Below are 27370 nucleotides of genomic sequence, written 5' to 3'. Positions count from 1 at the left end.
TTTCCTAAATCATCTCTGACAATCCAAAATCCAAATATTCTAATTCTGTTTTACGTTCCCAGTCCCCAACGTTCAGGTGCAACGTTAATTGCATCGAACCAATAGGTCGAAGCTTATTCAGGAAATTGTTTAAAAACGAAATATAGCGTCTATGTACACATTCGTTTCCGATTTTGCCGCTTTTAAGGGCTTTGGCTTAAGCCGTTGAGTAATCAAAGAGGAAACTAATCATGTTGACAATTTGGTATCATATTTCAAGGTAAATAACCAATCACTGTTTGCTAACACCATTAATTTAGATCTCCAAAATTGGAGAGCTCCATACTAATTAACGTCAAGAAACAATTGCAACAAACAGGAAAATATAAGAAAACTAATAACAAATGATATTTTATTTATACCGTATTACTAGCAAACTGATTAATAGATCATCTCATGAGCGTAAATAATTCACCAAATACGTGAAGAGAACAAAGATCGATTATTAGATATTATTTATCGATAAATATACCGATTATATCAATATAGTTAGATATTAGATTATTAGATGCGGAAATTCTTCTATAAAGATTGCATCCAAGAAAATTTTTGGTTTTGGAGAGGCCAGTCATTTTTTGGCTTAAACTTCTCTATCACATGGGGAGATCTTATACATACTGCACATAACAAAAAAAAACCTGCAAGTCTTTGCTTTATTTTTCATATATCTTGACTGTGTTTACTGCTTTAATAAATCCCCCCCCCAACCAGAAATAAATCTTTCACATGCACAAAAAAGATGTACTAACATGCTCAGGAGATGGAGGGTTAGTTGCACAATGCCCAATATACTATACCATTTGGCTTTTATATTTCGTTGTAATACAATATTAGGAACAAAATTATGCCTAAATTCCCAATACAAATATAAATACTGTTTTTTTGTAAATTTTTAACTCCTAATTTCTATAAATTCAAGGTTAAATAAGGACATTTGTTGGCCGAGGGGCTGCTCATTCACACCCTTCTGTAAATCTCGGATTGCCACTTTCCACCACTCTGAACAGACATTCACCATGACATACCTATTCACACCACGCATGGTAACCATCCTCACACATTACCAGCACTTCCTGGTATGTACAATTTCTGAAAATGGGTAACCCGTTGAGCAGACCTAATAAATGTTTTGAATCTCCTTGAAAATCAATCAATACATATATCTTTGAAGAACGATAGAAACTAATCCCCCCAAGCACACAGGAGATGGGTCAAAGGTTCCGTTACTGAATGCATGAAATCAGAGCAAGCGATTGGCGAGGCGTTCCGAACAAAGGGAGAATTTCAGACAGAGGGGGATTTTACGACAGATGTAAATTCGCTATAAGAATGCAGACTCGCCCAGTAGACAGAATAACAAAGGTCTGAACCTTTTAATGGAATTGTTTACTGGTCGTTATGCGGGTATAGCAGCTGTTACAGGGTCGTAGAAAGTTGTAAAACATTCCCTGCAATGAACAAGTTTTCAGTAATTGAGGTATTCTTCAGTGTTGCCAAATGCACAATGGCACCTTCTAAGCACTTCTTTTAGATGACTGTATATTGTTGGACACCATCACATTTTTCAAAGCAGTTTTTGGGCACCTTCGACGCGTTTTCGCTCGAAAATAGGAGCCTTCAGGGTCTATTCATTTTCCTACCTACATGGAATTTGGTAATACAAATCGCATGCTTTTTTCCAGTCAAATTGTGAAATAACAAGTTTCTGTTAGCTCGAGAAAACTGAATTGTTAGGTAACAATTATCAGAGATGTTTTAATTGCACTGAATATTAACAAAATAAACCTTATAAAGCTAGAAATTTAAAGTGGAAACAAACAGGTTAAACCTGGTTTTGGTAAAGACGGAAGAGCGGTGTTTTTCAAAACAACATATAGATCAGCATACGCCTAGTTCATTCAAAACAAGGTTTAAGCTTAACACTGAAAACATTTAGTAGGAAATCAACAAAAGAATTTGACAACAAAAACATATTACCAGTCACGTCTACTTTAAGTTTAAAACGCAGTAAATAGGCATTCAATAAAGCTGCATTATTAGTCATTAAATATTCCAATCACAATTCCCAACGAATTTTTCCCAACAATTTGAGTTGTTAGTGAAATTGTTAGTTAATACTTTTTGTTCGGTCAGTTGTAAAACATCATTGTTTTCAATGCGGATTGCAAATGATTGCAAAAAGTAAAATTAAGACAACACTTTAAGAACCAAGAAAAAAAGGTAAAAACATCCCCGCACCAGGGCTGCTATCCGGTTAGAAAAATCATTAGATGTTAGTGATTGTTTGGTTGATTTAGTGATTTTCTTCAATAATCTAAGGGTTTATGTGCTGATTTAGCGATTCTTTCGTTTATGCAATATAAAAGACCATTAGAATAGCAATGAATCAGTAGGAGGGCAATACTGCCCCCGCCATTGACCCACTTTAGGTATAATTATACCTTTTTTTATTTGGCTGTTTCTTAAATGTATTTGCTAGTGGGTTATGTTATTTTTGTTCTTTACTCCGCATTTATTTGTGCATTATTGCGGGTAATAAATGAATTTCCTTACTTGCTAATTAAAGTTTTTAGAGCATTTCCACATTTTCGTCAGTATTACCACGTTGAGTAATACATAATAAACCTTTTTTTTGCAATTTTTACCCATATTCCTTCTTATTAAATATGACACCAACTACAAGGCTATTTGGCAGCCTAGCTTAGCATGCCCTTAACTTAGCTGCTCATTTGCGAACCCATCAATCCAATCGAAATTTGCAAATTGTTGGACAGATGTAAATAACGTAACTAGTTTCAAGTTTCGCCGTCTAGCTTAATACTGCCATAAAATCTTGAGAGAAAATCATGAGTTTATTTGAGCTGGTTTTGAAGCACTATAGACTCATTCACGATGATTTTACAAACAATGATTTTTAGCTAGCCCTAACTTGAGCCAATTATATTTTTCTAAAGAATTTTCTGAATGGTTGAAATTTGATTGGCTCAGGCCTAGCTAAACCTCAATATTTAAAAATCCCCATTGTGAGTAGGTCTTTTGTAACCTGGACACACAAAATATGGTAAGGCTACAACTGGAAAATAAAATACAATAGCGCCGATGCTTCAGAAGGGGAAACCTTTGAAACAGCAGATCACAATCTTTTGAATAATTAAATAAAGAAACAAGCTTTTTTAAATGAAAGTAAGGAGCGACATTAAAACTTAAAACGAACAGAAATTACTTCGTATATGAAAGAGGCTGCTTCCTCATCAACGCCCCGCTCTTTACGCTAAAGTTTGACTCTGTCTCTCAATTCTTCCTTTTAAAACAGTAAAAAACTTTAGCGTAAAGAGCGGGGCGTTGATGAGGAAGCAGCCTCTTTCATATACGAAGTAATTTCTGTTCGTTTTAAGTTTTAATGTCGCTCCTTACTTTCATTTAAAAAAGCTTGTTTTTTTTATTTAATTTCTGAACGTTTTTGAATCAATGCATGTTTTGATTTTGGCTCTCCGCAGAGGAATAATTAAAACGAAATTTACATTTTTTTTTTTTTTGGCTAAATGGCTTTCTCATAATTTTGATCGAATGATTTTGAGAAAAAAAGAGCGGGGGATGAAGCCTAGTTGCCCTACAATTTTTTGGTTAATTAAAAAGGCAACTAGAACTTTTAATTTTTTACGAATATTTTTATAAGTAAAAGATTTACGTAACTTATAAATTAGCTTACGTAAAGAACTTTTGTATTCTCATATTTTTTATTACATATATGAGGGGGTTCGCCCCCTTGTCAGATCCTCGCTCTTTACACTAAAGCTTAAATTTTGTCCCAATTCATTAAGAATGACCCCAGAATCACAAAAGCCGTAGAATAAATAGTTGAAATTACTAAAAATACTTTAACGTAAAGAGCGAGGTATTAGGAGGAGGTGAGTCCCTCAAATGGGTAACAATTTCTGTTTGTTTTAAGTTTTAATGCTGTTCCTTACTTCCAGCTGAAAGATTTTTTCATATTTATTTTTTCATTGTTTTTAAATAATGCTAGTAAATCCTGCGCTCCCTTCATGGAGATTTTCTTCCCCCATGACAAATTATCGATGGAAAGTTCCCCCAGCATATCCCCCTCTTCTCAACCCCTCCCCCGACCAAAAAAAAATCCTCCTGAAAAGGCCTGTATACTTCCCAATAACCATTACTATATGTAAGCATTGGTCAAAGTTTGTAACTTGTTGCCCCTCCCATGGGGACTGTGGGGGAGTAAGTCGTCCCCAAAGACATAGTTATAAGGTTTTTCGACTACGCTGAATAAAATGGCTATCTCAAAATTTTGATCCGTTGACTTTGGTAAAATAATTAGCGTGGGAGGGGGCCTAGGTGCCCTCCAATTTTTTTGGTCACTTAAAAAGGGCACTAGAACTTTTCATTTCCGTTAGAATGAGCCCTCTTGCAACATTCTAGGACAACTGGGTCGATATGATCACCCCTGAAAAAAAAAAAAAAAACAAATAAACACGCATCCGTGATCTGCCTTCTGGCAAAAAATACAAAATTCCACATTTTTGTAGATAGGAGCTTGAAACTTCTACAGTAGGGTTCTCTGATACGCTGAATCTGATGGCGTGATTTTCGTTAAGATTCTATGACTTCTAGGGGGCGTTTCCCCCTATTTTCCTAAATAACGCAAATTTTCTCAGGCTCTTAACTTTTGATGGGTAAGACTAAACTTGATGAATCTTATATATTTAAAATCAACATTTTATTTATTGGGGAAAAGGATGACGCTTTGTTGCATTCTTACTTTCTTTTTTTTCTCTGGTGGGGGCGGGGATCATAACAAGGAAAAGGTTGAGAAACAACAGTTTAGAAGCTTTACATAATTGAGGGTGGCAATATTGAGACTCTTGGACTTGAGCTGCCAATATATATATATATATATATATATATATATATATATATATATATATATATATATATATATATATATATATATATATATATATATATATATATATATATATATCAGTCAAAATGGACTTAAAACTTGTTCTTTTGCTAAGGCGTTTTCACTTCAACGGGACATAGGAGAACTTTACTTAATATAAAAACATTTTGTGTTAGTAAATCTAAACACAAAATGCATTGGTACAGATACAACTCAGACCTGAATTAAATTTATCGTTGGATCATACCTCGATTGACACCCTTCCCGAAAAAGCATAGGCAAGACATATTTTACTGCTAACAGTTATGACAAAACAAGCGATAACAATTCACTTAGAGAACTAACAAAAAAGCTAACAAAAAAGATAATTTTCTGAAAACGACATGGCAAAAAACACAGAAAAATGAATATTCATGTTTCCAGAACACAGATACCGTAGTCTAGGAAGAATCCCCCCCAAAAAACATTTACATTTTCATTTTCTTTCATTTCTTTCGAAATTAGCATTTTCCTTGCAAAATGCAAGCAGAGACAAGACATTTATTGAAACACTGAAAAAAACCTAGAGCAGTTAATTAGGTCGCTTTTAATCTAGTACTTTATTTTCTAAGAAATCTAAAAGACTACAATATATTTACAGAAATTAATCTTCTGTTCTGAGCATTCCGTCTACAAACATGATAATTTGAAAGATCTTAAAACATAAAACGAGATCAGCGGATAGATATCCAAATAGAGGGCGTTCTTTTGGGCGCAAGGACGTATACCGCGAAGGGATCTTACCATCCCACTCTGTGAGAGAAATTTTAAGTATTTCATGGTTATATTTCATATGATTCGTCGACGTTTTTTCCCTCCACATACTTTCACTTACGTGCCTAAATAGGAGAATCCTAGGGTTAGCTTTATAAAAAATTCCGCCATTTCCCACTGTTTATCACCCTGGTGAAAAATGTAGTTTAAATATTGAACAAAAGTTGTCATTCGTCATGGCGGATTCCCCTAACTGAACCATGGATTAACTTCAGTTCTTGGTTTTCTGTGCCTATGGTATTAATTAGGGCCTACTTTTAGGGAACCCAAAACAAAAGACCTGAAATTCAAAAATATACTTATGAAAATTAAAAAAGAAAAGAGAATACACGCATTGCCTTGTTTCCGCCCAATGTGATCGGATAGGGAGGATTATTTAATTATTTATTTTGGGTTTTGCTAAAAATTAAAAGGATGGGGTTAGGAAGTTTTTCCAGAGTGGTATAAAAGGGAGAAATGGGTGGATTTTATATTAAGCAATAGAAAATTATGGGGATTAAGAAACTGAAAAAATAGGCGGGTACAGAAACGACATATGGGGATCATTTTAATTTATTATTTTATTTATTATATTTTGGATTTAAGGGTGTATTTTTGTTTACAATGTTCATTTTTTTTACCATGGCCCATAAAAGCTTTTAGTGTAAAAAAATGTATATTATATACTTCAACAAGCAAACTACCGACTAAAAAGGAAATGACAGCGAAATTAAATTTTAAATAGGGGAATTTTTTGTAGAGCAGAGCTGGTTCAGCAGTATCCTATGAAAAGCACCATTATTCCAGCTCATGGGGCTGGCTTAGGTACAAAACAGTCTACATTTTTCTAAAGAATATCAGTTTTCCCATTGTCAAAAATTATTTTGTATGATTTTTATATTGTCTTAGTCGATCGACACCTATTACAGCGGGAAGAAGGTTATTGCCACTCCTTTTATTTCTTTACCTATATTTATTTATATTGTCATACTTATGTATATCTATGTTTCATTACCGATTTTTATATGGTCATTACCTACATTAAGCTTATATACCTACGATGGATCATTAGCTGTTAGATGATCTAAAACTTATAAAATGCATGTTAGGCTGGATTTTCAATTTTTTGCTGATCCTTCTGGGAAGTAGAATTTCTTATCTCCATCAAATAAGAATGAACTTACACGAAAGGGCATTGATCTCAAGGAAAAAAAAATGGTTTTACCAGCTGGAACAAAGAGAAAGAGATTATCATCCTATACCTTGGTGTTGGAAGTCTGGTTTAATGCAAGGGGGAGCCAACTTTCAGAAATCAAGCACACCACGTGATTGGGAGCTGTACCAAGCGTGGTAGAACTGTGTGGGACAAGTGTCCTAGACGTACACCAGGTGGCTCAAAGCGGGTAGCCTCTCGGTTTAATTCCATTATTTATTTATTTTTTGTTATTCCTTACTTTTTTTTAGCCGATAGCATAAGATCTTACTCCTTAGGCGCATGTCAGAACGGGAAGTCCTTGCTTGTTGTTGCCTTTACCTATTGTTGCTACTTTCTATATTTAAGTTAGAGCTAGTAAAACAATGATTGGTAGTTTTGTATGAAATTTTAAGGGAAGTTGAAAGAACGAAACGTTTTTGAGTCAAACATTAATATTTTTAGTCGTTAAATCTAAACTTTGTTTCTTCTTGGCTGGAACGTAACAATTTTTTTTAAATGCAACAAACTTAAGGGTAGGAATGTATAAAGGATATTTTGGGGGGATAGGGGTGTGAATAAAAAATTTCGACAATTCGAATAAGTGCCCAGAAATTCTATAAAATTTTAGGATTTTAGGGGGAGGGTGAGACTCCCACCCTGCATACGTCCTTCTGTCAGGGCATGTAACAATGTTTTGCGGAAAACTGTTTGAACAACTGTCATATCGCCGATTGTTCAATTTAGGTTTCTGAGATTGGCTTAAATTGCAGAGTACCGTACTGTCTGTACACAAAAACGTGAGAAATGCATTCTGTTTCAAAATAAGTAATTCAAAATCAGTCAGTCGGAATCATATCACTACGGAAGTTGATTTCCAACAAATGCTCGCCTGACATATTTGACCCGCAAAGTCACAGCTAAGTCCAACAGAACATCGAAACACTGACAAAAAAATGGTAATCAGAAACCATGTGTAATTGAGAAACCAATATAAAAAGCCGAATCATTGCACACAAGTGAACCGTGGTAGAAAATTACAATCTTACTCAACAGGTTTAAATCTTTTTGTGGGGTCTAGCAAGGGATGATTCACGGCTACAGAATTCATCCAGACTGTTTTTGTAAGCGCTTGTGTAAACGTCGGGTTTGTGTTGCCTTACAGTACACGTAAGTTCTTACATTTAACAGTGGAGAAAGTCGTTCAAACAGCGAAAGCAACGACAAAGTATAGTAAACGAAACCGATGAATTTCACTCAGATGAAGTCAAACCTAGTGCTTTTCTTCTGGTTTTAGCCCTATAGCCCTATAGCCCTTACCCGTAAACGTCTAAATCTTTTTTAAAAGCTAGTTCGACTTAGAGCGGATTCTCGGTGCGACAAAATGCTAATAGTATTAAATAATAATTAAATTTTCGTTCTAGGTAAGCGAACTAGCAGCTTGAACCATCAAAAATTAACTTCGTAATGAATTTTTTAAACCAGGAAAGCCCCGTACCCTCGGAGAACCAGAGAATAGATTGTTTCAGTTTTACACTTACACTAGTTCTTATTAAATACAAATTAAATTGAAGTTTCCGCCTTGAACGCACTCAAGTTCACTAAAACATTAACTTACTAATATTTTCAAAACTACAGTGCTAACGTACCAAACTAAATACAGAAAAAAAAGATCCGACATTTTTCCATGAGATGATTCTTGAACAAAATGGAAAAAGTATTGAACCTTATCTTTGAATTCCCTCCTCTGCTGTACGGTCTTGGTCAGTCCGAGAAGTTGCGAACTCTTACCAATCGGTATAGAACCAAAAGCGCCACCAATACCACCCCACTGGGGACACTAAATTGTGCGTAGACCATCCCATCACTCAGCGTCATCTAATACCCACGTGGTACGCTTCCACCGTACATGGCACGCACCATGTGATGTATATCATTTTTGAAACTGGGTAAACCCCAAGGTCAGTCCTTAGCCATATTTTATGACCTAACCTAGGGAGGGACAAAAAAAAAAACACTTCAGTGCTCTGAAGAACAAAGGTTTGGCACTATAAATATTCCCTCTAAGAGAGAGCCCTATCGTGTATGCATTTATTTGCTGTATGTAAATAAGCGAAAGGGTATTACAAAAGGTAATAGGAAATGCAATTCCTGTGAAATTTTCAAAATCAGTTCCCAGCATGATTCGGCCTTACATATTCGTATAAATATGAAACGCCTTAGGTGCAGCCTTACAAAGAACAGCAGACGATATATACATAAATAACCTAAAATTAAAAACAGAATTCTTAGACGGGGAGTAAAAAAAGCAGTTTTTTTAAAATAGAGAATGCCGATTTGAATACCAGAAATAGGTAACGAAACATAAAAAAATGGAAAATAATAGTAGCTCTTATTATGCGACCGTATACGACTCGATCCAGACACAGAAAAAGTGGAACTACTTGGTTTTCCCTTTTACGGATAAATTAAGTCTAAAATCTAACAGGTTCTTCCTTTTAGCGATAACCAGTAAATCTAAGTTTGTAATTGAAAAAACGTGGACAGAGACAAAATTCTTGCGGGTTTTTTGTCGTAAGTTAATTCTTATTCAGAGCCAAAACTTCGAAGAATATATTCCAGAAGACTATAGGGGAGTAGAAATTCGAAAGCACGAGAATTGCAAAATTGTAGATGAACATAATGAACACAGAAGAAAGATGAAAAAAGATATGAGCACAGATGAAGATGACATGAGCTAATGGATCAGTCACATAGTTGAAAACCTTTGAAATGAAGGCAAGTAAAACAAATTGCATTAGCCAGCATAATTATGAAGAAAATTATCTCACTCCCTTCCCAACATTGTATTCCTACAGCAGTCTTACTCCTAACCCCTCCCCCTGAATTCGGCCTCTTTTTTTATTAAACTTGGATGGATTTCATTATTTCCTCAGACGTTGTCCATGTATTCATACCTGCAAACAGAAAAGAAATAGGCGCTGTCAATCCAGCTCCCTCCCTCATCAGTTCTGAGGTGAAAACGATCTTATCATCGATAACTCAAATCAACCGAGGCCGAACACAAAGGGGTATAGGTTCGAGTTCTCTTCTGAGGATATAAAAAAATACAAATAATACACATTTGTAGAAAATAACTAAAACACTTATGAGACCCCTTCCCCCTTACAAATCAAAATTTGTTCTGATGTCTGAAACGATTCATAACGAAGAATTTATTGACAGTAGTTTGGCATAAAGATTTTGATATAAAAAAAAAGGAAGAATGGGCTTGAACTCACTTCTTTCTTTGTCACTCCAAATTTAGTTTTAACTTTCCGGTTTTGGAGTCCTGGCCCTAATTTACAACCTTGATTTTTGGCATTGCCTGAATGTAAATTAAATTTTTAGCGTCAATTTTCTTGTCAATTAATTCCTTTCTTATGCAAAGGGTTAAATCACTTCAATGCAACAAAAAAGGTAAGTTTTAAGAATGTTGTTAAAAAAGTTGCCGTCATATACAATATTTGACGGCAACTTTTCACAAGAGCAGATAACCTCTTCAGCTAATAACCATTGAATTATGCATAGAAAACAGTAATTATTACAAAAACTTAATTGTTCAGCTGGAGTGCTTCCTTTCGGCAGATAATCTGAATAATCAAGTGAAGCATAAAGAATAAAATTGAATTCATGCCAACGAAATATCATTTAGAATTGCTATCTAAGTACAATCAAACAGTTCATGGTAACAAACTGTAAGGAAGGAGCGACCCGGCTCAATATTAACCGGAACTGAAATACCCTCTAAAAGTCATAGAATTCTAATGAAAATCACACCAACAGATTCAGCGTATCAGAGAATACTGTAAAGGTTTCAAATTCCTATCTGCCAAAATGCGGAATTTTGTATTTTTTTTGCCAGAAGAAAGATCAATAGACAGAATAAGATGAATAGGGGATTGCTAGAACGTTATAGCATTAACAAAGACGTGCAAAATTCAAAGATGGACAAACATGGGCTGACCAACTTCGTTCTACAAAACGCTTTAAGAACACATTAATCATGCGGGAGGGCATAAGTAAATACGAATGAAATTCCTGAGAAAGTTTTATCGCTGGATTATTACTACATTATAACCGAAAACGCTGTGATAGTGATTATCCTCAATCACTACCATTCAATACTCAATATCCAAATGTTATATCCAATTTCTCAATTGTTTCTTTATGAAATTAAATAAAAAAAACTAGTTTTTTTAACTGAAAGTAAGGAGCGACATTAAAACTTAAAACGAACAGAAATTACTCCGTATATGAAATGGGTTGTCCCCTCCGCAGTCCCTCGCTCTTTACGCTAAAGTTTGACTCTTTGCCACAATTCTACTTTTTAAAACAACTAAAAACTTTAGCGTAAAGAGCGTGGGACTGCGGAGGGGACAACCCATTTCATATACGGAGTAATTTCTGTTCGTTTTAAGTTTTAATGTCGCTCCTTACTTTCAGTTAAAAAAACTATTTTTTTTTTTATTTAATTTCTGAACGTTTTTGAATTAATGCATGTTTGATTTTGGCTCTCCGCACATAAATTATTGAAATGAAATTAGTATATTAATTTTTTTTTGGCTAAATGGCTTTCTCTTAGTTTTGATCAGACGATTTTGAGAAATAAGGGGTGGGGAAGGAGGCCTAGCTGCCCTCCAATTTTTCGGTTACTTAAAAAGGCTACTAGAACTTTTAATATTCAACGAACGTTTTTATTAGTAAAAACTATACGTAACTTAAGAATTAACTTACGTAACAAACTTTTATATTCTTATATTTTTATTATGTGTACGAGGGGGTTTGTATCCTCATTAATACCTCGCTCTTTACACTAAATCGTAAGTTTTGTTCCAATTCTTTAAGAATGACCCCTGAATCAAATAGGCCGTAGAATAAATAGTTGAAATCACTAAAAATATTTTAGCATAAAGAGCGAGGTATTTATCTCTTCCTAAATACCTCGCTCTTTATGCTAAAGTATTTTTAGAACCCTTCATATACGTAATAATCTCTGTTTGTTTTAAATTTCAATGCTATTCCTTACTTTCATTTGAAAAAACGTTTTCATGTTTATTTTTTCATTATTTTTTTTTTATAGTAATGCTAGAAAATCCTGCGCCCTTTTCATTGAATTTTTTTCCCCCATGGCATATTTCTCCAAGGAAAGATCCTCCCACATAGCCCCCTCCCTCAACCCCACCCCCAAAACCAAAAAAATCCCCCTGAAAACGTCTGTACACTTCCCAATAACCATTATTATATGTAAACACTGGTTGAAGTTTGTAACTTGCAACCCCTCCCCCAGGAACTATGGGGGAGTAAGTCATCCCCAAAAACATAGTTATTAAGATTTTCGACTATGCCAAACAAAATGGCTATCTCAAAATTTTGATCCGTTGATTTTGGGAAAAAATGAGCGTGGGAGGGGGCCTAGATGCCCTCCAATTTTTTTGGTCACTTAAAAAGGGCACTAGAACTTTTCATTTCCGTTAGAATGAGCCCTCTTGGTCGATACGATGACCCCTGAAAAAAAAAAAAAACAAACAAAAAAAAACAAACAAACAAACAAATAAACACGCACCCGTGATTTGTCTTCTGGCAAAAAATGCAAAATTCCACATTTTTGTAGATAGGAGCTTGAAACTTCTACAGTAGGATTCTCTGATACGCTGAATCTGATGGTGTCATTTTCGTTAAGATCCTACGACTTTTAGGGGGTGTTTCCCCCTATTTTCCTAAATAAGGCATATTTTCTCAGGCTCGTAACTTTTGATGGCTAAGACTAAACTTGATGAAACTTATATATTTAAAATCAGCATTAAAATGCGATTTTTTTGATGTAGCTATTTATATCAAAATTCAATTTTTTAGAGTTTTGGTTACTATTGAGCCGGATCGCTCCTTACTACAGTTCATTACAACGAACTGTTTGATTAATAGATATTGGCAATCCAACCATCCACATGCTTTTCGCTCAAAGTGGTGAAAAGTATACAAAGAATTGAGGATCAGGGAAAACAAATACTATACGTATTGATTGGAGGGGGAGGACAATTTGTATAAACAGACAATTTAAACGTCAAAATTATGAAAACCCTTTGATGAGTAAGACTGGAACCTAGGACAAGTTTTACATTGTGAAAACTTGAAGCGACGTCATACCTGGACAGTGGGGCTGAAGCCCTCATATTATTGTTATTCTATTAGCCTTTCCCAGAAAAAGTGTTTTTCCTTTGCATGTCAGATAAAAAATTCACCCTTCCCCACAAAGAATTTTGATGTCCTGTCTCTACAAAAAATTCAGATTCTGCGCAAACCCAACTAAACTGAAACTGTTGTATGTACCAGAAGTAGGATATTACCAAAGTTACCTTTTCTTTAGGATAAAATGAAAGGGAAAAACTAATTTTAATAGAAAGTAAAAGTTTATCACCCACTACTTCAAGAAAATCTGAAGGCTTCTTCAGAGAAAAATATTAGGTTTACTTATAAATATACAGCAAGTTTTACCTCACGGGTCTTAAGCCTTTTCTTAGTACGCACCCCTTTATCTTTGCACCACCATGTGACACCCTCAATGGACTAAGACTTTACTGGAATACTACTTCTCATAACCATACTATGTACTTGCATAGAAATCATTTTGAATATCATTCCAAAAGACTTTTTTCTTACTCCTTGAAGGCGAACGCACCCATTGTTTAGTCCCAACACCCCCAGAATGTATGTTTGGCATAGTTGATATAAGGCTTCATTCAAACTGAAAATTATTATTGAATAATTGAATGAGGTAATTTTGTTGGCTTCCTTTCTAAAATGGGATATATTCGATATGCGTTTACAATGGATAGAAACCTTGCATTTACATATATAAAGGGTCTTTCATATATCTTTGCTTTAGCAGAAATGGAATTTATTGATTTTCATTCGATCATTGGCAAGTATGGATGAGCATTTGAAGCATAGATGTTGGATTTTTAAGCCACATGAATCTAAAGATAATATAATGTCCCTAAAACCTAAGGATGTACCCGACATTTTAAAGGCGTAAAGGGCTAGTGAAAATAATAGTTTTTAAGGGGGGCGGTTTTTAACCTTTCTGTGAATCAATATCTTTTTATTATAGCTCGAATAAACCTCCTATGTACGTTCCTCATCTGTGCAATAACATTTTTTTGTGGACATGGCAATGAAGCTGGAACTTTTGAAAAAGAAACTAATATTTTTCGTTTTACTACTACCTGCCTTCATTCCCTTCTTCAAATAAAGATTCTAGATATTTCTTGATAGTATAATTTTTACTCTCATGAATGTATCGTTACTGTTTCCAAGCTTTGAGATATTACAAATAGAAAGTCTAACAGCATTTTCACGAGAAAATTATTTCTTACTGGTTATAGATTTATTTATTTATATATTTTATGTATTTATATATTTATTTATATTCATAATGCAAGACAAAACTTAGTTGACTCAATATTTATCTTTGTTAGCAATAATCTGACCAAAAATAGTGATTTTTGGATTGTTTCTTTTTTTTAATATGATATTGAAACTAAAATTAATTTCTAAAAAACCAGAAAAAATAACGTCAACTAAGAAAAAATACAAAAAAGAAGAATTACAGAGAAAGTGCTAGGTATCTTTGTGGCACTTGTAAAGAATCAAGATATATGGAGTGCAACCCCAAAGCCGCTCCCATGTATACAAACATTTATGTGGAGGAGGGGAAATTCTAACAAAAAATGGCAAAAAACAAACAAACAAATTGTATGGAAAGTATTAGATACTAGGCCATAGGGAAACTAAAAAAATATGGATATCTGCGGGAAGAGGTGGGGGACACTAGTCCAAAGTCTCCTCAAACATACATACTTGACAGCACTCAAAAATAGATACTTGACAGCAAAGACTTCCAAGATTTTTCTTTGGAAGCGCCCTTTTGAGCCTAATAACAAGATCATGGAAACACCTCTCACGATAGGTTGGATATTTGGAATATAAAAATACTTGACATATGTATCGTAGTAAGTGATAGTATACCACTTAATTAACTTTCAAGTCAGCGAGAAACAGCCTTGTCATGTCGTCAAGCAATAGCAAGAAAATAGAAATAAAAAACTAGAAATAAAACTTACCTGAGTAAGAGGATCCTTCATCACCAAAACGTCAAGAACAGTACCAAACTGGCTAAAATATTCCTTCAATTTTTCGCCAGTTGTATGCCAACTGAGCCCCCCAACGAAAAGCTTATTTGGAGGGGGGTCATTGGGTGAAGATCTTCCAGAGTCACCTGAATCATTATAGATGGACAGTTCTTGACACTCTTCTTGTTTAACGACATGTCTACAACAGGGGAAAACGAATTTGAAAACACAAATCAGAGCTAATTTAACGCATTAAATTTTTCACTTACGAGTGATGGTAGTAGCCAAGCGTGGTTTTGAAACGTGAGCGCTTCGAAAAACTGAGGAGGTTTTGAAACGTGAGCGTTTCGAAAAACTGAGGAGGTTTTGGGATTGTTTTGGATACCCCTCTGGCTGACTGTATTTCAAACAGGCTGTACGAAAAATATGCTTCTATCTCGCTTTCCGGGACTATAATGTAAGAATGGTCAATAGGCTAGGATAAGTTTTGCAGTTGAAGGATGACTAGATACCAAAGATCGTTTTTTTTAGACATCTATTTAAGGCCAAACAAAAAGCAGGTCGTCACCGAGTGGGTTGGTCAGAGGTGGTAAAAATGATTAAAAGGAAATTAGAACTTCTTGGGAGGGTGAAAAGAGGAAAACTTCATGCACAGCTCTTTTGGCCGTTACGATAGGAGCATGCACAACTCTTCTGGCCTCATGCTCGGTGCTTCAGTGAGTTGTTAGTAGTAGTAGTAGTTTAGGATTTTTCTAATAGCTTGTGACAAAATTGCGTTTCCTTTAGTAGGCGTAAGAGAAACGTAGAAACAAGATTTGCTGAGTTCTCCTACTGTTTCTATGTACCCTCTCCTATCAATCTAATAATCAAATGCATTCAAACTTTTTTCCAAGTTTTCCCGATTTCTACCGCACTTGCATTTATTTTTCATATCGTTTACCTGGTGTTTAAGTTAATATTCCTTAAGCATATGCCAAAAAGGGTAACAAATAACCTAGACTTTTTGTTCCTATTGTATTTACCTGCTGTTGCCAAGTCAACTCTATAGCAAGTAGGTTCTTTTGTATGTCATATCAAATAAAAATAACGAAAAGCATTTGAGTCACAACATTTTTTAATAGCAAAATCTCTTCTTCTCTGTTGTCAAACGGTCATTGAAGAAAGCTTTGACAACAAATTTCTGAGCTTAACATATGACTTGAAATTTGAAAACTAAAAAATTCACTACAAGAAATGTAAAAAAGTTTCCTAAAGTTTGATAATCGTAATTTCCCTCGGTGTGCTATGTAGCTTTTAATGAGGTCAGGCGGAGTCCAAAGCCTAAATGGTTGTCATTAAAAAATTAGTAACAAAAATACGGATAGTAAAGGGACAGACATGTGCGTCACTGGGAATTTACGACTGTACTTCACCCCCTCCCATCAAATCTCAAGATTCTTGAGGCTCGGGGATTAGGTGGGGGTTTTCAGATTTTGAAACCACATCCCAACGTTTTTATCCGACTCGTAAACACGAAACGAAAATGGATATAAAAAGTTTTCATGCGTTTTTTGTACCCCCCCCCTCCCCCGCCTCAAAAAAATAACACCTAACTGACACAGGATTTAGTTTACATATTAACGCCTTTTTTTCGAAATTATCAACATTTCTCATTAGCAGAGTCACTATTGCACGAGTTGTTCGAAGAAAATGGCATAGATGCGCCTTTAATTGAATTAAAGGCGAGTTTTGAATTCCCCACTAGTCAAGTTTTGACAGATCAAAAATATGAGCATTGGGGAAGGGGTAGGTCGCAAGACAAATTATGAGATAATCATAAAGAAATGAATGCTTGCACTTGTATTTGATTTAACTGTTTTTGATTTCGTAATGATCTTGTTGCTTCCTAGGAAAAACTAAGATGTTTACGAGTCTCACAAACGACTTATGAAAAAATTCAAACCCTGCCCCCTACTGTAATGTCACAGAATACGTGTATCAATTTTAACTTACTTCACTAGTGTTTCATAGCACCAGTCTTTAACACTTAGTTATGTAATAAAGATCTCCATTATATAAAAAATAATAATATATTATTGTCACTTTAAAGGATAAAGGTTCCACCTGACATTTTCACACTTCGAAGGTTATTGTCAAAACTATTAACTAAGATGTTCTCAGAGAGAATCAGAAAGACTATGTAAATCAGAAGGATCTAAATGAGACAAACATTACCTTGTGTATCTTCCCTTTGAGAACAGCTTAGAAAACAGTTTATAGCTACCATCTATGGGGATATCTGATACTTCTTTTAGGTGTGAGAGCGACGTAACATCAAAATAAAATAAGATTTTAATGATGTATCCTTTTGCAATGCATTAGTCATTTGGTCTTAAAAGTTACATATATATATATATATATATATATATATATATATATATATATATATATATATATATATATATATATATATATATATATATATATATATATATATATATATATATATATATATATTTACATTTATATTTTTCCTTTTTGCACTAACCTCGAATCGAACAATCCGCTACACACGAATCGAAAAATCTTAGTTGAACTCAAACAAAACAATCTGATTATACATAAAATTATGGTCATTCTTATGAAAAGTAACATTAAGCAAGCAGTGCAAACTGAACACAAACAATAAATCAAGATCATTCTTTGCTTTTTTTGTCAATTCGAACATATCATTATGAACGAAAAATTGCCAGATGTTGAATTTAAGAGCAAGCAAATGCTATTCGTTTTTTTTTTTTTACTAAACTGACTGCTTGGCAACAATCTGGAAACTTCAAAAACAAAGAGGGCAATATATTACATAAAACATGAAGTATAAGTGAAAAAAAAAAAACATCTTGACTAGACTTTTGCTTCTAGAAACTCGGCTATAGTAACCCAAAAGATGGTATGTTAACTCATAGATTTTACATGAGGGAAAAAAGGTTTGAGACCCAAATATGGCTTAGGGGAGTTCAAGTTAAAGAAATTATCGACACCAATCTATCTAATAGAATGCTTATTCAAATATCCCTTTGAAAAAGAGTCAATTAATTTAATACTAGCACAACCGCACAACCGAATTGTGGCCATTTGATACCTAAAGAATCTTATTAATAGCCTAAGCGTAGGCTGACCGTCTCAGAGACAAAAGGTTCTTTGACGAATTTCCCAATACCACAGAGAACTCCCAAAGCAGTCAAGTTACTCAAATGGTATTTCCTTAAATTTTTGTAAAATTGATGGGGATCTTGAGTGTCAACAGTTCGAAAAGCTAGCGAGAGGGCTGTTTAAAAGAAAGAAAAATACAGTATTTTACTAGCTGATAAGCAAATTGTTGTGTATTCAATAAACTTGATATTTAGAAGGACCTCTGATCAAAACTAATATATATATATATATATTTACATTTATATTTTTCCTTTTTGCACTAACCTCGAAACTAACAATTCGCTACACACGAATCGAACAATCTTAGTTGAACTCAAACAAAACAATCTGATTATACATAAAATTATGGTCATTCTTATGAAAAGTAACATTAAGCAAGCAGTGCAAACTGAACACAAACAATAAATCAAGATCATTCTTTGCTTTTTTTGTCAATTCGAACATATCATTATGAACGAAAAATTGCCAGATGTTGAATTTAAGAGCAAGCAAATGCTATTCGTTTTTTTTTACTAAACTGACTGCTTGGCAACAATCTGGAAACTTCAAAAAAAGGGGGCAATATATTACATAAAACATGAAGTATAAGTAAAAAAAAACATCTTGACTAGACTTTGGCTTCTAGAAACTCGGCTATAGTAACCCAAAAGATGGTATGTTAACTCATAGATTTTACATGAGGGAAAAAAGGTTTGAGACCCAAATATGGCTTAGGGGAGTTCAAGTTAAAGAAATTATCGACACCAATCTATCTAATAGAATGCTTATTCAAATATCCCTTTGAAAAAGAGTCAATTAATTTAATACTAGCACAACCGCACAACCGAATTGTGGCCATTTGATACCTAAAGAATCTTATTAATAGCCTAAGCGTAGGCTGACCGTCTCAGAGACAAAAGGTTCTTTGACGAATTTCCCAATACCACAGAGAACTCTCAAAGCAGTCAAGTTACTCAAATGGTATTTCCTTAAATTTTTGTAAAATTGATGGGGATCTTGAGTGTCAACAGTTCGAAAAGCTAGCGAGAGGGCTGTTTAAAAGAAAGAAAAATACAGTATTTTACTAGCTGATAAGCAAATTGTTGTGTATTCAATAAACTTGATATTTAGAAGGACCTCGTGTCTCAGAGCTCTTATTTTAAATCCTGACCGAATCCGGTGACATTGGGGAGATTTGGAGGGGGAACTGGAAATCTTGGAAAACGCTTAGGGTGGAAAGATTGAGATGAAACTTGGTGGGAAGAACATTTTCAGTGCTTTGGCGAGTTCGGTGCTTCTGGACGTCTAAGGACGATGAAAATTGGTAGCCGTGTCAGGGACCTGCATAAATTGACTTATTAACAGTCGTTTTCCCTATTTGACCATCTGGGAGTGGGACTGAAGGGAGGGGAAATCGTGAAAATTGAGGTATATTTATCTCACGAATGGGTGATCGGATCTTAATGAAACTTGATATATAGGAAGATGTCATGTCTGAAATGCTCCATTTTCAATTCGGATCGGATCAGGGGACATTGGGGGGTGAAGGGGAAATGGAAATCTTGGAAAACGCTTAGAGTGGAGAGATCGGGACGAAACTAGATGAGAAGAATAACCACAAGTTCTAGATATGTGATTGACATAACCGGACCGGATCCGATCTCTCATCACAAGTGCTGTACGAGTTCTTAGCTCTTGTTCTAGAATTTTTGGGAAGGTGGCTGTCTGCTTTTAATTTTCTGTCGTTTACTCAGATAGCTTATTCAAGGTCTACAAGCTATGGCAAGACCGCCGAGTCAATTATAAATAGTTTGGCCACACAAACTAAAAACGTTTATAATGGAAGATTCGTTAAGGTACCAGTCGCCTTAAACCTATGAAAAAATATCCCACATCTGAAGGAAATGAAACCTAAAAAACCATCTCAGGAAAAAAAATAACTAATAAATACGCTCTATGCCTCTGAAGTTGAGAAAAAAGTAACTTTTCCTTTGCTAAACTTCAGTTTTGAAGTTCTGTTTTTCAGCTGTTTTCAAGTTTCGTCCCAATTTATTGTATCTGCCGCGTTCTTATAGAAATCAGAAGATTATTAGAAAGTTTTGTGCCACTGATATTATTTTGTTTATAAAAAAAACTATGCCAGATTAGGTGCTGAGGCCTGTCAACGCTTGGGTCCTTACCACCCTTTGATTAGACTGTATTGATTGTATTGTTCGTGTTATTTTGTTTTTCTTTCCTTAACGTTTTTACTCCGCTTAAATTGTCAAAACAAGCGAATAACAAATAAATTAATTGATTAATTAATATATATCTTGATAAGGCCTATTGGTAAGGGTATAGAATTGGTATTCTATTGGTAAGGTCATCTCTTATTTTACGAGTCGGATAAAAATTTGGGGAGAGGAATTTTTTTCCCGAGCTCGTTCTATTGGTAAGGCCATCGCTTAAATTGTCAAAACAAGCGGGTAAAAAATAAACAAATTAATGAATATATAACTTGATTAGATCTTATATATATCTTCTTTATATCTTTCATTAGAAAGAACTTTTTTTCCGAGCTCGTTCTATTGGTAAGGCCATCGCATCGTATGTTTCTCTTTTTATTTAAGATGAAATTCCTAAGTAACACGTTGCAACAGAGCCATTGAAACATTAGCTTTACCGAAACCTCAATTTACAATGAGAATAAATTACGTTGATATTTTAGGGTTGGAGAGAGTATAAATAAGGAACAGTCAGGCATTGAAAAACACACTTTGTGCAGAGAAAACGTTGCAGTTTAATATACATTGAAATCTCCGTCCTGCTAACACACCAAAAAGCTAGAACCCAACTCAACCTGGCCGTTCGATCAGATGACGAGCCTTAAACTTGGCTAGGTGCCCGACTCATTAAATATTTTTTTTGGCGGTGATGAACATGGAACAGTTTTAGAATGATTTTTACGCCCCATTTCATTTTTTCCGTCTCTATTCCTAATTGTGTGAAGCGTTATTTCTAATTGTGGGCATGAGCACAATCATTTCTTGGCTCTTAGCATCTTTTGATTCAGAACGTCCACAAAATCACAAATTTTACTATATATATAATTATACATATACCATATTTTTTTAAACCTATAACACTTATATAGAAAATTTAACTCTAAAGCTTAGGAAACTAAAACGAAAAAAAGGTATAAATAAATAAAAAAATACAGCCGAACAAAATTTTCAGAACACAATATTCAGTACAGGAAAAATTTTTGGCAACTAAACAAAATAACCACAATTCTACATCAAGGCTGCGCTCAAAAGAAACCAGAGAATTACCCCCAAATCCTCCCACAAAAACGGTAAGATTTTATAAAACAATTTTGTCTTGTTTTAGAGTGAATTCTCAAACCACCAAAAAATCATACATTTTGTTAATTATTAAGAGGAGGAGGTACTTTGGATTGGTCTCAGGGTTTGAGCCTAATTACAGCAGTTATTAATACAGTATCATTTTGCTGATGAAACTGAAAATTATATGAAGGTAATATCCTACGTAAACCGACCCGGGGAGTAAAGTAAATATTTTTTTGAAATGTTCATTGTATATGCATTCAAATAATTTCTTTTCAGCCAGTGAGCATGCCACCACCTCCTCCCCGCACATAAAGCTAAGCAAACAATCCCAAGCAGATAGTGCATGTAAATTTCAATTGTCTGCTTAGTGCTTTCGCCTTCCAAAAATTGGAATTATGGAGGCCAACACTCTTAATATGAATTCCTGAGCACAGCCTTGTTAACACTACAGCATAGATCAATAAATTAATTACTATTAATTAATCTATTACTACGGTTTATTGTGTTATTACCACCATAGACCGATACAGGCGTATCGATGATGAGCTCAAATAGAAAATACTGCCAATCTAAATATTCCAATTCGAGTCTACATAACGTGAGATGGTATTTTCTACCTCCAACTTCTACTACCTATTAACCACACCTTATAGTTCTTTTGACCTTTAATTTCCTCCATTTTTCCAGGTTTATCCTTTGCTTGGCATCATGGGGGTTGCAATTACCGGGGTGGTCAGTTTTGCGATGTACGCCCTCTTTACGAAAGATGATGTAGTGTGAGTATAAAACCTTGTAAATAATTAAATATATTAACACATATTAAAAGAAATACTTTTTTATATCCTGTCACACAAATCAAGAGTAGCATTAGAATTCATCAAATCCAGAAAAAGTAATTTTTGAAACACTGGTGTTAAAGTAAAGGATTCAAATTAAATTGGAAAATTTCTGTTATTCATTAAGGGCGTCAATCCAGGAAAAGGTAGAAGAGAATGGGGATGGGGGAGATAAATGTATTTTTCACAATCTAGGAGGGTAGAAAATGTGTTGCTTCTTTCTATTTTTTAATGGAAATATATTTAAGCGTTTTTCAATAAAAAAAAATCAAAATCTAGAAGGCAATACCCCCTCCCCGATTGACGCCCCTGCAAACTTTCAGTAAACAATTATATGGTCAATTTTCTACAAGAAGTATGACCAAATTTGGTAAAAGTAAAAAAAAAAAAAAAAAAAAAACAGGAAGAAGTTGAACGAATTTCCTCTACTGTTAACTTAAGACAATCAATATTCTAAGGGGATTACTTTATAAATGTTAGAAAATAAAGATTATGAGAAACGAAGAAAGACTTCTTACGACAACAAGGGAACTATAACAGACTAATTATGCGCTTTTTGAAAGTACTGAGATTCTGGCATGGTGGAACAGTGCTATGATGAGGGTACCTGGCTCGCTTCAATATTTGACATCCCAATTAGTGCAACCCTTATGCGCCCCTCATATGGCGTCAATAAAGCAATAATTGGTTATAAAGTTGTCCTGTAAACTATTTTATGGGGGCTCAAAAAGAAATGGTTCTTCCACAAAATCAATAAGGTTGACCAAAGAGAACTGAAGCCAAATTTTACAAAGAGAAAAACGTGATCAAAAATATTTTAAAATGCTAAAATTATTTATATTCATTTATATTATTTATATTTATTTATATTCACATGCATTGTAGCAACTAACTTTATTGTTGGTATTAATGATATTTACGGTGATAATTAGTATTAATGATTGTATTAATGATTTCTTGGTATTAATGATTGGTATAGGTTGGTATTAAATAATAGTTAATTAATTAATGATTATTAAATTAATAAGTTAATTAATGATGAATATTAATAATAATTAAGGTTGGTATTAATAATTTCTGTGATAATATCACAGATGTGCAAAGTTTATTTCGGAGGTGACACATTTTAATGGGAGGATTCTCCAAAAAAAAAAAGTACATTTTGAGAAATTTGTATGAAAGTATGGAGAAAAGCATAAAATCACGACAATTTAAAGGGGATCGTCAACACCTTACATGAGTACTTGCAATAGGTGTTAGACTCAACACAAAGGAAAATTCGGCCGGTACTTGCGTATTACCCAGAACACACTCGAGAAGTTTGCTTTGTTTGATTAAAACGTGTTTTTCCTCACATTCTGTTATAATTGGATTAATCTCTTGAGAAATAAAATACAATGCAGGTATATTTCAACTGAATATTTGATATATCGAGGTGGTTAGATTAGGTATTTAATATAATACGGTCTGGGCTGCCTTCTTTCTATAATTCTTTGTTTAAGTATCCATAATTTTGTTACTAAAGTATTATATTTCCATCATTTTTTGGTATATTTCATTATGATTAACCTAAGGTCACTTCTTGAGTGTGTTCTGGATAATAAATAAATACCGTTTAACCTTTTAAATTTGTAAAAGCTTGAATAACACCTTGACAATGAGACTCAAAAAAAAGAAAGATAAAAGAATTTGCACCGTCACTTTTTAACCTTTGATAAATTGATTATTGTATGCTAATGCTATCTCCGAGTTGCACAAGATACACGTGGCTTCAATGTTCCATAAATGATGTCAAAATGAAAAGAAAACGTGCATACCTTTTTCATTAGGTCCAATGAAAGGTCAAGTTCATTTATCCGGAGCTAGAAATGTTTGGGCAACGGTGTTGACAAAATCTTTACATACAATGTAGAAGAAACGTATGTACATCAAGAGGAACGTTTGGGCACCTGACCCCTCCAAAAATCCAAGAATTTTTCCTTTGATTTCTTGTATATCCTATATCCATCAATTTGTTTTGTTTTTCTTAGAAATCATGCCCTTCCAAATACATTTCTAGGTAACTGCCCCTTCTAACCGAATTAAGTCTTTCTTAGCTTTGAAGGTAAGAGAAACAAAGAAAAAACGCAAAAAGCTGGAATTAGCCTACGTTATGAGTTTTTAATTGTTATGGACGAACAGTACTCTAGCTCCGAAGATAAAACGTTTTTAAATCAAATGCTTAAAATTCCAGCTGTTTGTTCATCCAGGATAAGGAGATATACATACTCAAAGGAGATATACATACTCTGGGAAAAAACCTATTTTGAGGCCAAATAAGAAGTAGGAGCGTAATTTAAACCAACTGATAAGGAGCAAATCAGTTGATATTGTGAGTTATAAATATTCTTCAGACAAAAATAATCACATAATATCTTTTGAATTGCCACGCACAAAATGACTACTTTCAAAAAATCCTGATTCAAACTGTCCTCCTTCATACCAAGTAACTTTAACGTAGTAACTACATTAGTAAGAGATACTAAAAAGTTGATATCGAATTTAGAGTTTTCGATTCTGAAGGAGCGACTAGTCTCGAGAATCGACATAGACAACTGGCACGTGGAGGATTTGTTCCTAACGAACCTCAAAAACGAGACATTCAACTTTCTCATTCGCTAATTATTTTTCTTTAAATTGATCCAATCTACAGGTACAAAGGCATGTCTTAAAAAAATTGCCATGTCAACAGAATAATTTACATAATTAGACATATGTCGCTTCAACCGTTATCTGAATAATGAAAGCGTAGCGTTTTAGCTTCGTTTTATTTTGGGACGAATAAAAGAGAGTAAAAGCGGTCGAAGTGTGCTTGATCGATCAACCAATAATTTTCTGTCCCTTTTTCGAAGCCAATCCAATGTAAAACGGCGCCTCAGCTTTAAACAGCGTGACAAGTCAAATAAAATCAATTTTAGATCTAATCCTATGTTTTTTTTACCGTCGTTAGAGAAAAAGGTTCTTAGAAGGTCAATAAGAGGAGGACACAACTCATATCCAAGACTGTAGCCTATCTGCAAATCAAAAAGGATTCCACGTCGTCAGAACTATTGGGAAAAAGTGGTTCCTGAGACATTATAAGGCCTGACATTAGTCTGAACATAATATTATTTCAACATAGAAAATATACTGCAGGGATTCCGTGCCTAAAAGAAATGTCTTAAAATATAGGACAAATAATTATATTTTTCAATGAAATGCGATATCTCCCCACGTTTGTATTCTTCTAATGTATAGTACAATAAAAATTATAAAGCAGCATTAAGTACCAAGGATAGTGGAAATGACATGTCATTGTATGAATTGGTTCAGTGGAAACTTGCGCAACCAAATACATCTTAAAAGCTAGGAAAGATCCAATTTTAAAATAAAGACCTCAGTATGCAGTTATGTAGTTTTTGTAGTAACAGACATCAAATACAAAAAAACAATAATAATAAATACAGAAAACACGGATGATAAATCAGAAAAAATAAGCAAGATATATGAAATCAAATAGTTTAAGATGCTGTATAGCCTTATTTGAAGCCTTAGTTAGCATTACGTCAACATATTGGTATCGTTTGAACTTTTACGGGCGATAGGCGTTGACAAATTAAAACAAATTATTTAAATTTAATTTAACTAATTATTTATATTTAACTGAACTAATTATTTAACTTTATACAAATTTAATTTTTAGTCTGTGAGACTCTTAGTAGTGAGACAACCAAAAGAATATTTTTTGAAAATCATGGTTTTTATTCATGACTAGATCTAAGATGGGTTGGGGGAGGGGGCAGAGAATAATTTGAAATTCATGACACTTTAAAATCCGTAAAAACTAAGGTTCTTCAACGGAGTTAGATACGTACCCATCTACCTTTATATGTTCTTTTAAATATACTAATACAAATAATAACATACAGCTTGAATGATCTCACGAATAATCAAATGAAGCTTTCTGGTTGATGTAGTACAGAAAGAAAAAGAAACTTCACCGATTAGTTACTTGCATTTATATTTATACGAAGTTAAGAATTATGAGTGCATTTAACTGAGTAAATGTCATGGTTAGTTTATATCCAGTTTGCGGTATGTAGTCAAATTGTCAAGTTTTCACAAGACCATAGTATGGTTTATTATCTTCCCAAAATATTTATATGTCGTCAATTCATGTGATATTCCTACTTCAAGTTAGAAAAAACTAGAGTCAGAAAAGTAAAACTACAAAAAATAACGAAATCGCTGGAAACGCTTGTAGAATTACGAGGGGATACTCGCTGTAAAAATCGAAGGAGCTGTAGAAACTTCAGAAAGGGCTCATTTGATTGGAAATTGGAAAGGCTAGTGCCCTTTTTAATAGTTGAAAGTGGTTGGAGGGCAACTAACAACCCTTCCACAACAACCATTACCCCAAACACATCCAATCATAATTTTGAGATAGCCATTTTGTTCAACGTAGTTGTAAGTTCTGGAAATTATGTCTTTGAGGGTGATACTCCCCCCCCCAGAGCATCCAGGACAAGGAATGTAAGTTATACCCTGCGGGCATATAAGGTTTATATAGGAAGGGTGATCGTATTAACTTCGGAAGGGGCTCATTGGATTGCTCCTAAATAAACTTTAGTGCGCTTTTTGAGATTCAGAGTGATGGGAGAGTAGATACCCCCCCCCCTACACCTCGCATTTTCCCAAAATAAATCTGATAGAAATTTTGGGATAGCTATTTGTTGTCGTAGAAACTTCGAAAATGGACCAATCGATTGAAAAGGGCTAGTGTCCTTTTTAATAGTCGAAAATGACTGAAGGGGAACAAACCCCCTTCCATGCTAAACTCTTCAAACACATCCTATCAAAATGTTGAGATGGCCATTTTGCTCAAAACAATTGAAAGCTCCAGA

General features: G+C 34.2%; 2 protein-coding genes across 5 annotated transcripts in view; one reads left to right on the top strand and one right to left on the bottom strand.

The window, feature by feature from the left end:
* LOC136035481 (RNA-binding protein Musashi homolog 1-like) overlaps positions 1–27370 on the bottom strand; it is a 121299-nt gene that overhangs the window by 6529 nt on the left and 87400 nt on the right. For all 3 annotated transcript variants that reach the window (XM_065717294.1, XM_065717295.1, XM_065717296.1), the window contains exon 2: positions 15107–15314. In XM_065717294.1, the coding sequence (XP_065573366.1) occupies positions 15107–15314 (208 nt within the window). The remainder of the gene's footprint in view (positions 1–15106; positions 15315–27370) is intronic.
* The window catches only part of LOC136035482 (normal mucosa of esophagus-specific gene 1 protein-like), a 113760-nt gene that overhangs the window by 43895 nt on the left and 42495 nt on the right, over positions 1–27370 (top strand). For both annotated transcript variants that reach the window (XM_065717298.1, XM_065717297.1), the window contains exon 3: positions 22300–22388. In XM_065717298.1, coding sequence (XP_065573370.1) covers positions 22300–22388 — 89 coding nt within the window. The remainder of the gene's footprint in view (positions 1–22299; positions 22389–27370) is intronic.

Source organism: Artemia franciscana, chromosome 14 (assembly GCF_032884065.1).
Source record: "Artemia franciscana chromosome 14, ASM3288406v1, whole genome shotgun sequence".
In the NCBI taxonomy this organism is placed as follows: domain Eukaryota; kingdom Metazoa; phylum Arthropoda; class Branchiopoda; order Anostraca; family Artemiidae; genus Artemia; species Artemia franciscana.
The sequence above is the reverse complement of the archived record's forward strand: the minus strand, read 5'-3'. Positions and strand labels throughout refer to the sequence as shown.